Genomic DNA, 15,879 nt, shown 5'->3' on the forward strand with positions numbered 1-15,879 from the left:
GTTGTGATGATCTCCGTGTTTCGTAAAACTGGGAGCACGTACTGATATTGCTGTTGTAGAGAATAAGGCTTTCCACGTTCTCCCAGTCTCAGGCACTCTGAGAGGTATATGAAATAAAAAGGATGTAATCAAAAATCTCCTCAAGGAAAATGGTGGGTCTGGTGCTTCCTTTCTACGGTAGCTTCTGCTCTGAAGTACTTTGTAGCTGCTGCTTCTCAGAGTTCGTAGAAATGAAATAAAAGAGCTGGGAAAGACAACACGCAGCAACAGTAGAAGATGTTGGAATATGTCAGATATTTGCTGAACTTACCTGCGCTCACGCGTATTCACCCGTGCTCTGCTGAACGAAGTCTGCGCGCTCCTCCACCGCTCGGTAACATGGTCCCCAATCAGCCTTTTCATTTCTGCTACTGACCAGAGCTTCTCGGCTCGACTTTCCGCGGGTATGAGAAAACTCGACAAACCGAAAGCTGAATCAGGCTTTTCGGTAGGCCATGGCGCCGGCTCCCTGCAGCTGCTGACATTGAGGGTCGGTGCGCAGAGACAGAAGCGCCGCAAAGCACGGGCCGGTTGCGCCGTCGTGGCGGCGCCTCCGGGTGCCGCTGTTGGCCGACGCGGAGCCGCGCTGGAGCCGGAGCCGCCGCAGCGTTCTGCCCCCGCAGGCTGCTGGCTCGCAGGACGCCGGCCAGAGGCTGCGAAACAGGCAGCAGAGGAGAGGGGCGGCGCGGGGAGCAGCGGCGTCCGAGCCGGCGCCGAGATCGCTGTCCTCCGGTGGTCCGTGGCTCGCGGCGAAGGGCTGGAAGTGAGGGAGGGCGGCGAGCGCTGGCGAGAATGGCGGTCAGTCAGAGGCAGAGGGAGAGTGAGAGCCGGCGGCGAGCAGGCGGGCGAGTGCTGCTGGTGCTGGGCGCTTTGCTGCTGGTCTTGTGCTGCCGGGCGGCGGCGGAGCGGATCCGCTACGCCATCCCCGAGGAGCTGGGCAGAGGCTCGCTGGTGGGGCCGCTGGCGCGGGACCTGGGGCTGAGCCCGGCGGAGCTGCCGGCACGCAAGCTGCGGCTCAGCGCGGAGAAGCAATACTTCGGCGTGAGCGGGGAGAGCGGGAACCTGTACGTGAGCGAGAGGCTGGACCGGGAGGAGATGTGCGGCGAGTCGGCGTCCTGCTCCGTCAGCTTCGAGGCGCTGGTGCAGAACCCGCTCAATGTTTTCCACGTCGAGGTGGACATCCAGGACATCAACGACAACGCGCCGCGGTTCTTGCGAGACAATTTCCAACTGGAGATCAATGAATTGACTTCTCCCGGCGCCAGCTTTGTCTTGGGAGTCGCCGAAGACGCGGACGTGGGTAGCAACTCGCTGCAGGGCTACGAGCTGGAGACCAACGGGTACTTCGCGGTGGAGGTGAAGGAGAGCCATGACGGGAAAAAGTTCGCGGAGCTGGTGCTGCGCCGGGCGTTGGACCGGGAGAGCGAGGCGAGCCTGCGTCTGGTGCTGACGGCGGTGGACGGCGGCGACCCGCCCCGCAGCGGCACCGCCCAGCTCTGCATCAACATTACTGACGCCAACGACAACCCACCCGTGTTCGGGCAGGACCGGTACCGCGCGAGCCTGCGGGAAGACGCGCCGCCGGGCTCGACGGTGCTGAACGTCTCCGCCTCTGACGCCGACGCTGGCACCAACGCCCGCATCACCTACAGCTTCCAAGAAGCTCCGTCCAAGGTGCTTCAGAAGTTCGTGGTGGACGCGGAGAGTGGGACGATCACGCTGCAGGAGGCGCTGGACTTCGAGGACACGCGAAGCTACACACTGCTGGTGGAGGCGCGGGACGGGGGCGGTCTGGTGGCGCACTGCGAAGTGGAGGTGGAGGTGCTGGACGTGAACGACAACGCACCCGAAATCACGGTGTCGTCGGTGTCGAGCCCGGTGCCCGAGGACGCGCCCGCAGGCACCGTGGTGGCCCTGTTGAAAGTGCGGGACCGTGACTCCGGGGAGAACGGCCAGGTGTCGTGCGAGCTGTCGGGCGAGGCGCCGCTGTCGATCGTGGCGTCGTCGGGCGGCTCGTACAAGGTGGTGACGGCGAGCGCGCTGGACCGGGAGGAGGCGTCCGAGCACCGTGTGACGGTGGTGGCCAGGGACCGGGGCAGCCCGTCGCTGTGGAGCCGCGCGTCGCTGGTGCTGGAGGTGTCGGACGTGAACGACAACGCGCCGGTGTTCGAGGAGGCCGCCTACAGCGCCTACGTGGCGGAGAACAACGCGGCGGGCGCGGCGGTGGTGCGCGTGCAGGCGCGGGACGCGGACGCGGGCGCCAACGGTCGCGTGAGCTACTGGCTGGCGGGCGGCAGCGCGTGCGCGGCGGGCGCGGCGGCGTACGTGTCGGTGGAGGCGCGGAGCGGCGCGGTGTACGCGCAGCGCTCCTTCGACTACGAGCAGTGCCGCGAGTTCGCGGTGGCGGTGCGGGCGCAGGACGGCGGGGCGCCGGCGCGGAGCTCCACGGCCACGGTGCGCGTCTTCGTGCTGGACCGCAACGACAACGCGCCGCGCGTGCTCTGGCCGGCGCCGGGAGACGCGGGAGCGGCGGGGTCGGTGGCGTCGGGGCCGGCGCCGTTCGAGGTGGTGCCGCGTTCGGCCGATGCCGGGTACCTGGTGGCCAAGGTGGTGGCGGTGGACGCGGACGCGGGGCGCAACGCGTGGCTGTCGTACGAGCTGGTGCAGGCGTCGGAGCCGGCGCTGTTCCGCGTGGGGCTGCACAGCGGCGAGGTGCGGACGGCGCGGGCCGTGTCGGAGAGGGACGCGGCGAAGCAGCGGCTGGTGGCCGTGGTGAAGGACCACGGGCAGCCGGCGCTGTCGGCCACGGCCACGCTGCACGTGGTGCTGGCCGAGAGCTTGCAGGAGGCGCTGCCGAAGCTGAGTGACAGCGACGCCGTGTCAGAGCTCACGTCTGATCTAAACCTCATTCTTGTCGTGGCGCTCGCTCTCGTGTCCTTGTTATTCGTTTTCGCAGTCATTTTGATATTGTTCTTTAAATGCCGAAGGTCAAGGGGCCCTCCTGTTTTTGTAACTTGTGATAAGGAACTGTATTCCAGCCTGGGCTCAAAGGCACCGTACAACTATTGCAGCAGTACTCTGCCCTTACCTTACTCCTACGAGGTGTGTTTAGCCTCCGAGTCGGGGCAGAAGGACTTCACATTTCTGAGACCAGGAACGGCAGTGCTGTCTGACTGTCTCGGGGCCGGGGAACAAGGCTCAGGCACTCACTCCGGGAAGGACCCTCCTAGCCCCGGGAGCTCGGCACAGGTGAGCTTCTGTGCTGTGGTCCCTCTCTGCGGATTTACGGGAATCTTCTTCCCCTCTTCTGCTTTTGGGTCTCGGTGGGCAACCGGCAGAGCTTAACGTCGCCTCCCGGTGCACTGCTCAGTAGCTTAGGGTTGAGAGGTTTGTGTGTGAGCGTAGCGGTATGTGTGTGACCTTGACTCTTTCTTTTGTCCTGCCCAGTTTCATCCACGAATTGTCTGTTGTGTCCCTTGAGGACCGAGGACGCTTGTGAGTATGTTGTCAGTACTCTGTCAGTACTGTTGTCTGTCTGTCCTACTCTGGGTACTAGTTTCAGTGAGCTGGGGTGGTGGCATGGGCATGGGGTGGAGCAGGGGCAAAAGGGTCATGGGGTCTGAAACTGAGACAACCATTTCGTCTTCTCCTAGTGACTGCTTCATTTATTGTCTCTGCCAGATTTAAGTGCTTTCCGTTACAACAATGTGTGATCTATCCCGGCTTGTTCATTCAATGAGGGCAGCGACTCTGTTTTCCATTTCACCTGGTTCTTTTCATACTCTGAACCCCTCAAAATGAAGATGTTGTGTACACCCGCGACCTAACATTTCCTCTTTGGGGAGCTGGGGCTGGTGCCTCACGGTAGCTCCGAGCGCGGAGCCGAGCCGAGAATGCTTTGGGCCAGCAAAGCTCCTCTGGAGCACCGGCAGAACTGGGAAGGAGCGGCTCTGGCTGGGGTTTGGCTTGAACCCCCTCTCGGAGGAATTCCTGGTGCAGGGGAAAGGCGCTTTTCCCCTTAGCTGTCACACGTTTCCACTCCTCTCCCTCCAAACGGTGTTCTCAGGAGCTTCAAGGCTTCAATATTCGGGTTTCCCATCAAAGTGGAGGAGACGTAATGTCTCCAGATGAGTTGAAATGCGGGAGGTGGAAATTTTCAGTCTTCCATGCCTTTCTGAGACCTCTTCGCTGTACGCAGCTCTCCGCTGCTTGGCCGTCCTACTGGGATTAAGTGGACAATCCACTGGGATTAAGTGGACAAGGGAATCTGAATACAGGTCGTGTGTGCACTCATATAAAGAGAAACTGTTTCAGAATTGCGATATGCAAGCCAGAGAAGTTGCTCAGTAAACAGAGTTTAGGATAGACACGAAATGGGCAGTGGTTAGAAAAAAAAAATAAATTCGGGATTTATTTCAGAGAAAATCAGAAAATAAGTGGCTGAAGACTGTTTCAAGATTTGTCTCGGAGCGAGATGCGATTTTCTTCTTTTTAGATTATATGTAAGAGAGAAAGGTAATTGGGATTTGGTTGCGTAAGGAAGGGCCTATGAGAAAAGAAATCTGCTGTCAGCACTGTGAGCCTGCAGGCGTGATCTGTTACAAAAGCGCTCCAAAACGGACAGGGAAGCATAACCGTTCCTACTTATGCGCACAATGCAGCTGCGGTGGGTAAAGTATATATTTTTCCTTCTCAGTCTTTAAATTGCTCCAGAATTAAATTATATTAAAATCCAGCATTAGATGACTAACGTTGGATTTTATCTGTGTGAAGCCCATGCTTTTATCACATTCTGTGGGCTGGTGGTAAGAATGGTAAGTAGCGCTGATATCTTTCGGCAACGATTATTAGAAAAGGAAATAGCTGAGCATGCAGAGACGAAAGACTGTGCCGACCCGCTTTATGTCGTTGACTCTTCTCATATTGTCCTTCTGGCTGGATCCCGTGTGCTCACGGCAGTTGACAGGACTGTGTGAGGCGAAGAGACGTAGCCAGAACCGAGGTGGTGTGTGTCGCCTCTCCCACGTTGGTGCGGATGATTTGCAGCCCTTCCACAAGGTGCTCAGCCACGGCAAGTAGCGGGGTAACAGATAAAGAGCCGCAACGTTTCCGAGCCAGTTCTGCAGGGCGTGAAGAGCCTCGTCGCTTCTCTCCATAAGCGAATGAACGCGTGGGTGCTGATTCCCAGCCTGGTTTCTTTTCATGTCCGTCCCTTCCTTATCAGGCTCGGCTGTGGGAAGACACCTGGTGACACAGGATGCTGTGTTTTTCTGCTACAGCCGTGTTTCGACAGGGCTCCTGGCGCTCCCTTATCAAGCTCCCTTAGCGCTTCCCATTGCACCCCGGGAGCTAAGCAGTTGCGCCGGTGATGGACAACAGACGCCGAAATTGCGGTATTTTTATCCGCACGGGCTCTCGAAACGTCGGAAAACCCGACCTATCACGAGTTGTTGTTGACAGCAACAACCCCAAACGCAGGCAGGCAACCCGGAAATTGTCTCTTTCTCGCCCAGGCGCTGCCGGTGCCGTGGTCTACGCGGCGCCGTGACCCACCGGGCTGTTGCTGCACGGGAACGGGAACCGCTCCTGCCCCCGGTGGAGCAGCACCGCGCAGACCGTGATTTCCCTGCGTCTGGCAGGTGGAAACAGGTATCGCGGAGGAAACTGGGAGGTGGCGAGAGCAGGAGGGAGTATTAAACCGAGGTTTCAACGATTTGTCGGGGAAGGTGCCTGCTGGGACAGTGGGGAGCGGGAGGAGCGGTGCTCCCGGGAATCCCGCAGCAGGAGCTCCCCCGCGGGGTGACTGTGTGCAACGACCCGAGGAGCTGCTCGTAACTCGGCAGCACGAAATCCTTTTGCCGGCGACGCTGCTTTGGTGACACACCGAGGGGCGACGTCACGAACCCTTGGGTGGGAGGACCGGCATCCTGGAGGTCCCGAGGGACACTCGGAGCTGGTGCGTCGTGCCGGGGCTGGCTGTCCCGGGCGCCCTGCGTGCCCTGGCCGACTCTCCCCACCCCTCGTCCCACCTGCACCACCTCCCCTTTTTCATCCGGCTGCCTCTTTCCAACGAGGTTTTCCTGGGGGACACCCCCAGTTCCACCCGTTTCCATATAGCCCCTTTTGACCTCATCCTTTCCGCCAACTCTTACACCTTCCTGCCCTCACACGCAGTCCCCTTGTCCGATCTACGCTGCCTCTGCCAGCGCTGTCCCAGCCCTGCTGTCCTTATTAGCTGGGTTTCTCGCAGGGCTGCCCTCTCCCTTCAGGGTCAGCCTGTTTTTAGCCCCGCTGCCCTCGGGTCGGGGCCGCCGCGCTCCCTTCCCGGCGGTGCTCAGCAGGAGGCCGCCCCGCGGCGGGGCTCCGGCAGCCCTGCGCCTCCGTGCAGTTATTGACCGGGACTCTGTGTGCCGCTGTCGGCCAATGATGGAGCGGGGGGGATCTGGCGGCCCGGCCCCGCTCGGAGCCTGGATGAGGCACAGACGGTCTCAGAGAGAGCCTGGGAGTGAGTCACGGCGGAGCCCTCACAGCAATGCCCGTGTCCCCGCCGGACGCCGCTTCCCGGGGCGCGCTGGGCAGCGGCATGAAGGGGCGAGCTGAGGATTTCTAGCCGGGGCGGGGGTACGAAGCGGGGAGCGCGGCCGTCCTGTGCGATGAACGGCGTTGCTGTAAGGAGCCGCGGGGTGACGACGGGGCAGGTACTGAGCCTCTTGCTTTTGTTCGGCGTTTCCGACTGGGTTTCCGCCGCGATTCGCTATGCGATTCCCGAGGAGGCGCGGAGAGGCTCCGCGGTGGGGAACGTGGTAGCCGACCTGGCGCTGGACCTCGGGCGGCTGCCGGGACGCCGGTTGCGGGTGGTGTCCGGCGGCAACAAGAAGTACTTCGGAGTGGATCTGACGAGCGGCGCGCTGCTGGTCAGCGAGCGGATAGACCGGGAGGAGCTCTGCGGAGCGCTCTCTCCCTGCTTCCTCAGCTTTGAGATCGTGGTGGAAAACCCGCTGGAGCTGTACAGCGGCGCCGTGGAGATCCAAGACATCAATGACAACGACCCGGTTTTTCCCAGCAGCCAGGCGAGGCTGGAGATCAGCGAGTCGGTGGCGGCCGGGGCGCGCTTCCCGCTAGAGAGCGCGCAAGATCCCGATGTGGGGATTAACTCTTTGCAGACCTACCAGCTCAGTGCCAACCCGCACTTTGCCCTCGACGTGCAGACGAGGGTGGATGGCAGCAAGTACGCAGAGTTGGTGCTAGAGAAGGAGCTGGACAGGGAGGAGCAACGAGAACTGCACTTGGTCTTGACCGCGCTGGATGGAGGCAGCCCACCACGGTCGGCCCACGTGCAGATTCACATTGACGTTGTGGATGCCAATGATAATGCCCCAGTCTTCAACCAGTCCACCTACAAGGCAAGCGTGAGGGAGAACATGCCCAGTGGTACCCTGGTTGCTAGGACCAGTGCATACGATCTGGATGATGGGCCCAATGGAGACATCGTCTACTCCTTCAGCAGCCACACTCCCACCAAGGTACGAGAACTCTTTTCTCTCGACTCAGCCACAGGGGAGTTGAGGGTCAAGGGTCAGCTGGACTACGAGGAAACGAAGCTGTATGAGATTTACTTACAGGCTAAAGATAAGGGTGCTGTTCCTGGTGTGGCTCACTGCAAAGTGCTGGTGGAAGTTGTGGATGTGAATGACAATGCTCCAGAGGTGACAGTGACTTCTGTGTACAGCCCTGTGCCTGAAGATGCAGCCCCAGGAACGGTTGTTGCTCTGCTGAGTGTTACGGACTTGGACTCCCATGACAACGGTCTGGTGAACTGCTTAATTTCCCCTGGGATCCCGTTTATGCTCAGCTCCTCCCTCAAAAATTACTACACCTTGAAAACGAAAGCAGCTCTGGATCGGGAAAAGGCATCGGAGTATAACATCACTATCACAGCCAAGGACTCAGGCTCACCACCCTTGTCTGCGGTAAAACAGATCCTGGTTCAGGTGTCAGATGTTAACGACAATGCGCCCAAGTGTTCCCAGGAGTCCTATGATGTCTATGTGCTGGAGAACAATGTGCCTGGCATCCCCATCCTTAATGTGAGCGCCACAGACCCGGACCTTGGGCGCAACGCTCTTCTTTCCTATACCCTCTTGCAGGGCGATCCCACTGTAGGCCACATCTTCTCCATCAACCGGGAGAATGGCACCCTCTACCTGCTCACCTCCCTGGACCATGAGGACCAGGTGGAGTTCAGCATGATGGTGCAGGTCCAGGACAGTGGCTCTCCGCCTCTGGCCACTAATGTCTCAGTCAGTGTGTTTGTCACTGACCTCAATGACAATGCCCCAACTGTGCTGTACCCTCATCCCAACACCAATGCCACCTATACTGATGTGGTGGCACCAGGCAGTCCTGCTGGGCACATGGTCACCAAGGTAGTGGCAGTGGATGCGGATGCAGGGTACAATGCCTGGATCTCCTATACTCTGTTGCAGGCCACTGACCCCAGCCTCTTCTCAGTTGCACTGCACAGTGGGGAGATCTTCACGGCCCGCCAGCTCCGTGAGGATGATGCTCCCCAGCACACACTAGTCATCCTGCTGAAAGACCGTGGGGAGCCTGTGCTGTCCACCAGTGCTACTGTCTCCATCTCTGTGGCCGAGATGGTCAAGGAGGTGCTCACTGACCTCGCTGATGTGGCACCCGCCAATGATCCCAGGAAGCATGTGACGTTCTATCTCATCCTGGCTGTGATTTTGGTGTCAGCAGCTTTCTTCATCACCATGTTGTCAGTGGGCATCTTCAAGTGCTACAAGTGGAGGCAGTCAAAGGAGCTGTTCAACAGCTCCAGGAGCACCCTGTACAGGACACCAGGGCCTTTCCACCACATTGATGCCGTGCAGGGTGGCCTCACACCACCCAACTTCTACCACCAGGTCTATCTCACCACGGACTCTCGCCAGAGTGATCTCCTGTGTAAAAAGCCCTTCACTTCCAGCCCTCTGGGGAGCCGCCAGAGCACCATGAGGAATGGTGAACCAGGGCTGTACCACCAGCTCGTGGGCACTGCCAGCCGGCTCCCCACACCTGCTGAGGTAATGTAGCTCCTTCCTTGGCATATCTCGGTGCTGGGCAGAGCCATGGTTCATTTGTACCATATGCATATGGTAGTTGATTGGGGTTGGGGAGAACATCCAGTTGCGCCATGCCTCTGAAGAATGATTAGCTATAGCTGAGTAGGTCTTCTTCAAATTCAAATGAGCCATCCTGAGTGTCAATGACATTTGCAGTGTGGTGAGCGGGGTCAAGAGGGTCCATTTGCTCAGGTTAGTGAATGTATATCTTTCGGATGCTGTTTTGGGTATGCCTTGTGTGAGTAACCGGCAGAGGCTAAGGTCAGCTTGCAACCACTTGCAAATCCTTGGCAGAAAGTTTGCTGCTAATGACATTTCCTTCCCTTTGCAAAATAGGAGCTGAGGGGAGCACTTGCGGGGTCGAGCACTGGGAGGGGAACATAGCCTCTCTGCGTTGTGCCCCGGCGTGGGCTGGGGAGATGGTGGTGCAAGTGAGGCTGGGAGCCACCAGCCGCCAGCAGAGCATTGGGGCATCGCTTCCCACAGTGCAGCATGCAAATCTGAGGGATGATGCTGGTTTGACAGACCATGGCCACAGAGCAGCCCCTCCCATCCGTTCCTCACTTCATGTTTAACTCCTGATGGTTCTGGTTTCGTTTCCATGGAAGTTTTGTAATAATGTTCGCCTCAGGGTTGGTGGGGGGAGATTGCCAACTGCCCCAGTTGCTTGCTGGGTCCACTGAGCTGGACTGTGGCTCTGAGCAGGATGGTGAGTCTTCCACCTTGGTGTTGTTTCAATAATCCTATTACAAGACGTGCATGATTTGTAATAATGCTATCGCCGGGTGATGTCTAATGTCTTGACTGAACAAGCTGCAGCCAGGAAGACATTTGCGCATGGCAGGCAGTTTCTGTGCTTCTTCCCCCATGGGAACGGTGCAGCTTAATTTAAGAGCTTTCAATTACAGGAACACTTCGATCCTCAGAGGCGAGCCTGGGTAGTGGATCCAGCAGAGGTGGTGGTGGATCTGATGGGTTTCCAAGCTGGTTGGTGTCGGGAGGCTGTCAGTAGGAGCGACTGGTTCCTCAGAGCAGAGGAAGTGAGGTGCAGCGGAAGCCGTGCATGGGTGTGGGGCTGTGTGCGTGTGCCGCCTGCTCACTGTGGCCGAATCACAGGCAGAGGCAGAAACCTCCTGGAATTATTTATTATTTTATGGTTTTTTTCCCTCTCCTTTTATTTTTTCTTTTTTTTTTTCTTTTTTTTTTCCCCTCTTGCATCTCTGCTCAGACTCAGCACTTCTGATTTGGGGCAGGTGGGAACAGCTGCAGCAGCTGCAGGAGCAAGTGTTCCTCTGCATTGTGTGGGTTGTGCTACAGCTGGGGACAAGGATGTCCCCTCCACCAAACAGTCCTGGCAAGATGCCTCTGGGGCTGGAGGCAGTAAATGATTTGAGAGTGGGGATGGAGGGAGGTGATGACAGGCAGGTGGTAAGCCTGAGCCCTAGCCATGGCTCCCCCCTACTCCCCCATAGTATGCTGGAAAGGCACTGGCAGTGAAAAATCAGCTGGGCTGGCTCTGGGTCCTGGATTTTCAGTCTTTGTGGTCAAAGAAGATCCAGCCCAATGCCACAGACCATGTCAAGCCTGCAAAGGCTTTGCACATCTTTGATCTGCAGCGCAACAGCTGAACCCCCAAACTGATGCAGTGGGGATGGTGCTGGCCTTATCTGTGGCAGGTGATGTGTCCTGCCATGAGGTATCCCTTAGCTCCCTGGGTCATCTGGGTCAGAGCCTTTCCACAGGGTGAGCTCTGGACCTCTGGAACAGGGCATCTCCTTCTCCATCCTAGTCACCCCATACCTTTCCTGTCTTGCCAGCATTCCCACCCCAGGCTGCGGCAGACCCAAACAACTGCAGGATCCCCCATGTGAAGCCTGTCCCTTGCTCCAGCTCCTTGGTGACCAAGCCACCTCACGACACTGAGTGGATTCTCCCAGACCGTGTGGGCTTCACAGGGGGCTTCTGCTGAGGCACTGCAGCAGCACCAAACCCACTCCCAGAGGTGCAACACCCCATGCTGCCCACGGCAATGTCAGACACCCATCTGTGTTGTCTGTGGCCCTGCCTGGGATGGGGCAGGTCACATCCCAGAGTCAAGGTTACTGCAATAGCTTCCTGCCGGTGGCGTCATCGGAAGCCCTCGGGGAATGAGTAAATGCAAGCAGGTATCAGTTTCTGGACGCTGTGGAATCCAGTTGTCCAGCGTTTTGCTGCGTTGTCCCTTTAAGAATACCTTCTCCTCTCCCCTAGAGCTGGTCGTAGGTGGGACTAGGCGGTGACTGCACCAATCACGAAGTCCCTTGCTCCGTCTCTCTCTGACTGGCAGCAGGGTGGTTCCGCCTCGTGGCTCTTGGAATAGGCGGGGGGGGGGGAGAGAGCGGGGGGGGGGGGAGAGGGCGGGGGGGAAGCTGCGGAGGAGAGGGAAGCCCCTCACGGCAGCACCTCCACCGTCTCCGTCCTCACACAGAAGGATGGTGTCCCTGCCACCATCCACCGTGCCGGGCATGGATGCTTCCAACCTCTCTCAGCTATTCCCCCGGGTCCCCTTGGTGCCCCAGCAGTGGGGACAGGCAGGGTCCCAGGCAGGAGCTGGCTCCCCTGCCTACCACACTGCTGCGGACCCCAGACCCCAGAATCTGTGTGCACCCAAGGGAGGTCAGGGTGGCCTCGACTGCGCTGAGGACAGAACTCCAGGATGTGGCTGCACAAGGCTTCTGCAGGGATGTGAACTGAGCTAACACCCTGCTGCTGGCTACCATCCTCTAGGACAGGGAGAGGGGGAAATGACTGCTCTGCTTCCCATTGGAGAGGCTGAGACCCCTGCTTTTGTCCCCCTGGGAGATTGCTTGGCTGCAAAGCTGTGTCTGCCACAGAATTTCAGTATGTGTGTCTGCCAGGTAGGAGGCTCAGACCTCCTTCCCGGTCTGACATCCTGACCTGATGTTGCAATCTGGTGGTGATCTAGTGGGCTTGTTGGCTCGCTCCGCGTGTTTGCAGTAACTCGGGTACTATGAAGGTTGACACCCTTCCTTGTCCCAGGGTGAGGAAGGGGCATCCAGTCAGGTTTGCGTGGGGAACATTTGTGTTCCAGCTTTGAATAGTACAGCCGTCTCTGCTTTTCCACCTTATGCCTCTGACACCTATGGGGAGCTGGCAGGGGTGGGCATCTCTGTCTTGGTGTGAGGTCTCCTGGCTGATAGTGGTACTGGTGGTAGTGATGTCTCACTTATATATTGTTGGGGGTGTCCCTGCTGACTGCGGGGAGGTCGGACTAGATGACCTTTGGAGATCCCTTCTGGCCTGGACCAATCTATGAATCTATGAATCTATAGAGGCAGTCAGGGGGAGCAGGCAGCAGCCAAAGCATTAGCTGCGGGGTGGGGGGGGAGAAAAGGGGTGGGAGAAGAGCCCCTGGCACCTCAGGGCTCTAACAAGCACCTTTTCATTGGGCATGAAAAGTCCTTTGGCCTGTGTTCATGACAGCTGCCCTTTGTCTGTGGGTGCGATGTGAAGCCACCATTGTGGAAGGGGGGAGAGCACAGGGAGGGCTTGTACCTAGCTTCCAGGCTGCCAGGACGTGCAGTTTCCCTGTGAACGGGAAGCGAGCTGTCGGAGCAAGTGACTCAGGCTGGCACAGGGGAGGCTGGGGGTGGCAGCCCCGCTTGTGCCAGCTCAGGCCCCTGCTTCCTGCACTTCCGGGGAGCCACCGCTGGCTGAGAGGGGACAGAGCTCTCGGCCAATTGGGTGCTGATCTGAAGCAGGGGGGGGAATTTGCTTCCCCCCGCTCCTTCCACCTCCGCGCTGGGGCTGTGATTCAGTTCCCCTCCCCCAGTCCACCCCCTCTGCTTGGAGGCTGACAGTCAGAGCCGCAGCCTGCCGGAGCCCCGGAGCTGTTTTCCAAGCTTTAGAAGAGAGACCCAGGGATTTTTTTGCAGCTCCCCAGTGCCTGCTGCGTCCCGGGCCAGACGCGCACAGACATGGAGAGCGTCAGCCTCCAGCGACCCGCCTGGAAATGGCAAGTACTGAGTTTGTTTTCACTCTGCGGCTGGGGCTGGGTCTCCGGGCAGATCCGCTACTCGGTGGTTGAGGAGTCAGAGGTGGGAACCATGGTGGGGAACATGGCCCGGGACCTGGGCTTGAAGGTGGAGGAGCTGCCGGGTCGCAGGCTGCGCCTGGGCTCAGAGGAGAGCCTGCGCCACTTCGCTGTGCGCCTGGACAGCGGGGCGCTGGTGGTGAGCCAGCAGCTGGACCGCGAGCGTCTGTGCGGAGCGGCTGCCAGCTGCGTGCTGTTGGTGCAGGTGGTGACAGAGAACCCCCTGCAGCTCTTCCGCCTGGAAGTGGAGATCCTGGATCTGAATGACAACTCCCCGAGCTTCCCCACTGCTCACCGCACCCTGCGCATCGCCGAGTCTGCCACAGTGGCTGCGCGCTTCCCCCTGGAGAGCGCGCAGGACCCCGATGTGGGCACCAATGCCGTGGGCTCCTACCGGCTGAGCCCTAACTCCCACTTCTCCCTGGACGTCAAGCAGCAGCAGGATGGCAAACTCTTCCCGGAGCTGGTGCTGGAGCATGCCCTGGACCGGGAAGAGCAGCCAGAGCTGCAGCTGGTGCTGACGGCCATGGACGGGGGAAGCCCAACCCGCTCGGGCACAGCACAGATAACAGTCCTGGTCCTGGATGTCAATGACAACGCGCCCACCTTTGACCGTGCCACGTACAAGGTGCAAGTCCTGGAAAACACACCTGTGGGGGCCCTGCTCCTCCGGCTCAATGCATCTGACCCTGATGAGGGCTCCAATGGGGAGACGCAGTACTCCTTCGGGGTTCACACCTCCGACTCAGTCCGTAGGCTCTTTGCCTTGGATCCCCGGAGCGGCGAGGTCTGGGTGAGTGGGGCCTTGGACTTTGAGGAATCCCCTTTCTATGAGATCTATGTGCGAGCCCATGATGGCGGGGTCCCAGAGATGGAGGGCCACTGTGTGCTACAAGTGGAAGTGGAGGATGCCAACGACAACCCCCCAGAGGTGCTGCTTACCTCCCTCCTGAACCCAGTGCCGGAAGACACCCCACCAGAGACTGTTGTGGGGCTCTTTAATGTACGGGACCGAGACTCGGGGGCCAATGGAGATGTGAGCTTGGAGATCTCTCCCGATGTGCCTTTTTCCATCAGGTCCCTTCAGAACCACTTCTCCCTGGTCACCCGGGAGAGCCTGGACCGAGAGTCCACCTCACAGTACATAGTGGAGCTGATTGCCCAGGATGGTGGGTCTCCCACCCTCACAACGACACTCATGCTGCTCCTTAACATATCTGACGTGAATGACAACCCTCCACGCTTCTTGCAGCCCTCCTACGATGCCTTCCTCCTGGAGAACAACCCCCCTGGCTCCCTGCTGTGCGCTGTCTCTGCCTCAGACCCTGATGATGGGGATAATTCCCGGCTTGTTTACTCCATAGAGAGTGGCCAAGTGCAGGGTACCCCCACCTCTTCCTTCGTCCACATCAACCCTGACAATGGCAACCTCTATGCTCAGCGCACCTTTGACTTTGAGCTGCTGCAGGTTCTGCCAGTCTCTGTGGCTGTGTGGGACTCAGGGTCCCCCCCACTCCATGCCAACGTTACTGTCTACATCTTCGTGCTGGACCAGAATGACCACCCCCCCACCATCCTGCACCCTGCCAGCGATGGTGACGTCCCAGCACCCCAGAGAGTCCCACTGTCTGCCCCAGCGGGCTATCTGGTCACCAAGGTGACAGCAGTGGATGCAGATGCTGGGCACAATGCCTGGCTCTCATACCGACTGCTGCCACAGTCCACCGACCCCTCCTTGTTCCACATGTCACTGTACACCGGGGAGGTGAGGATGGCGCGTGCTCTCCAGGACACCGACACAGCAGTGCAGCAGCTCGTTGTCCAGGTGACGGACAATGGTGACCCACCCCTTTCCACCACTGTCACCATCACCCTGGCCCTGGAGGAGGCAGCCCTGGAGGAGAACTACAAGCCTCAGGATTTCCTGGCTGGTGCCAAGGTGAATCCGGACCTGACCCTCTACCTGATCATTGCGCTGGCAGCTGTTAGCACCGTGGCACTTGCCACCGTCACCCTCCTGGCTGCCCGGTGCCTCCGGCGCAGAGGCCGTGCTGCCACCTCGCCCTGCTGCTGCTGCTGGCTCAGCGAGTCGCCCTCCCGGGACTTCTTCAAGCACTCCAGCCCCAAGCTCCAGCTCAGCTCTGATGGCACCCTTAAGTACATGGAGGTCACTCTGCGACCCACTGACTCTCAGTCCCAGTGCTACAGCACCTGCTTCTCCCCTGGCTCCGACCGCAGCGACTTCACCTTCCTGCGGCCTTGCCCGCCCCCCACCACCCTACCGCGGGAAACCGGGGCTTTCCTCTCCGCTACCGGTACGCTGCGAGACCCTGGCCAGGTGAGAGCCATGGGGCAGGGGGAAGGAGGTGCCGGCGACGGGCTGGCCGGGCGGCCGGACCGCTCCTTTCCCGCCGGGGTTCCCCTTGGTCCCCCGCCGCGGCGAGGGGGGCGCGGGGGCCGCCGCTGTCGCTCGGGGAAGCGGCCGGGAAGGTTGGCGGCAATTGCCGGCGGGTCGCGATTGGCGCCGGTGTTGCTGTCCTGGGAAAGGTAAGCGGCGATTGGAGGAGCGGCAAGGAGCTGTGAGCCAATGGCTAGGCGGCTGCGCGGAGCGCCGGCGCCCCC

At 59.5% G+C, this 15,879-nt stretch overlaps 3 protein-coding genes across 4 annotated transcripts in view; all 3 read left to right on the forward strand.

The window, feature by feature from the left end:
• Positions 1 to 831: 831 nt before the first annotated feature.
• On the forward strand, positions 832 to 5,118 carry LOC141470174 (protocadherin gamma-B5-like). The gene is made up of 2 exons (XM_074156098.1): positions 832 to 3,288; positions 4,999 to 5,118. The coding sequence occupies exons 1-2, from the start codon at positions 832 to 834 to the stop codon at positions 5,116 to 5,118; spliced, it is 2,577 nt and encodes an 858-aa protein (XP_074012199.1).
• Positions 5,119 to 6,512: 1,394 nt separating this feature from the next.
• The window catches only part of LOC141470222 (protocadherin gamma-C3-like), a 41,029-nt gene continuing 31,662 nt past the window's right edge, over positions 6,513 to 15,879 (forward strand). The window contains exon 1 of one of the 2 annotated variants that reach the window (XM_074156157.1): positions 6,513 to 9,125. In XM_074156157.1, coding sequence (XP_074012258.1) covers positions 6,693 to 9,125 — 2,433 coding nt within the window. In that variant the 5' untranslated portion in view covers positions 6,513 to 6,692. The remainder of the gene's footprint in view (positions 9,126 to 15,879) is intronic. The other variant, XM_074156156.1, reaches the window with a different exon arrangement.
• Positions 13,142 to 15,808, forward strand: LOC141470046 (protocadherin gamma-C5-like). Its single transcript, XM_074155966.1, has one exon. The coding sequence runs from the start codon at positions 13,142 to 13,144 to the stop codon at positions 15,806 to 15,808; it is 2,667 nt and encodes an 888-aa protein (XP_074012067.1).

Source organism: Numenius arquata, chromosome 11 (assembly GCF_964106895.1).
Source record: "Numenius arquata chromosome 11, bNumArq3.hap1.1, whole genome shotgun sequence".
Lineage (NCBI taxonomy): Eukaryota > Metazoa > Chordata > Aves > Charadriiformes > Scolopacidae > Numenius > Numenius arquata.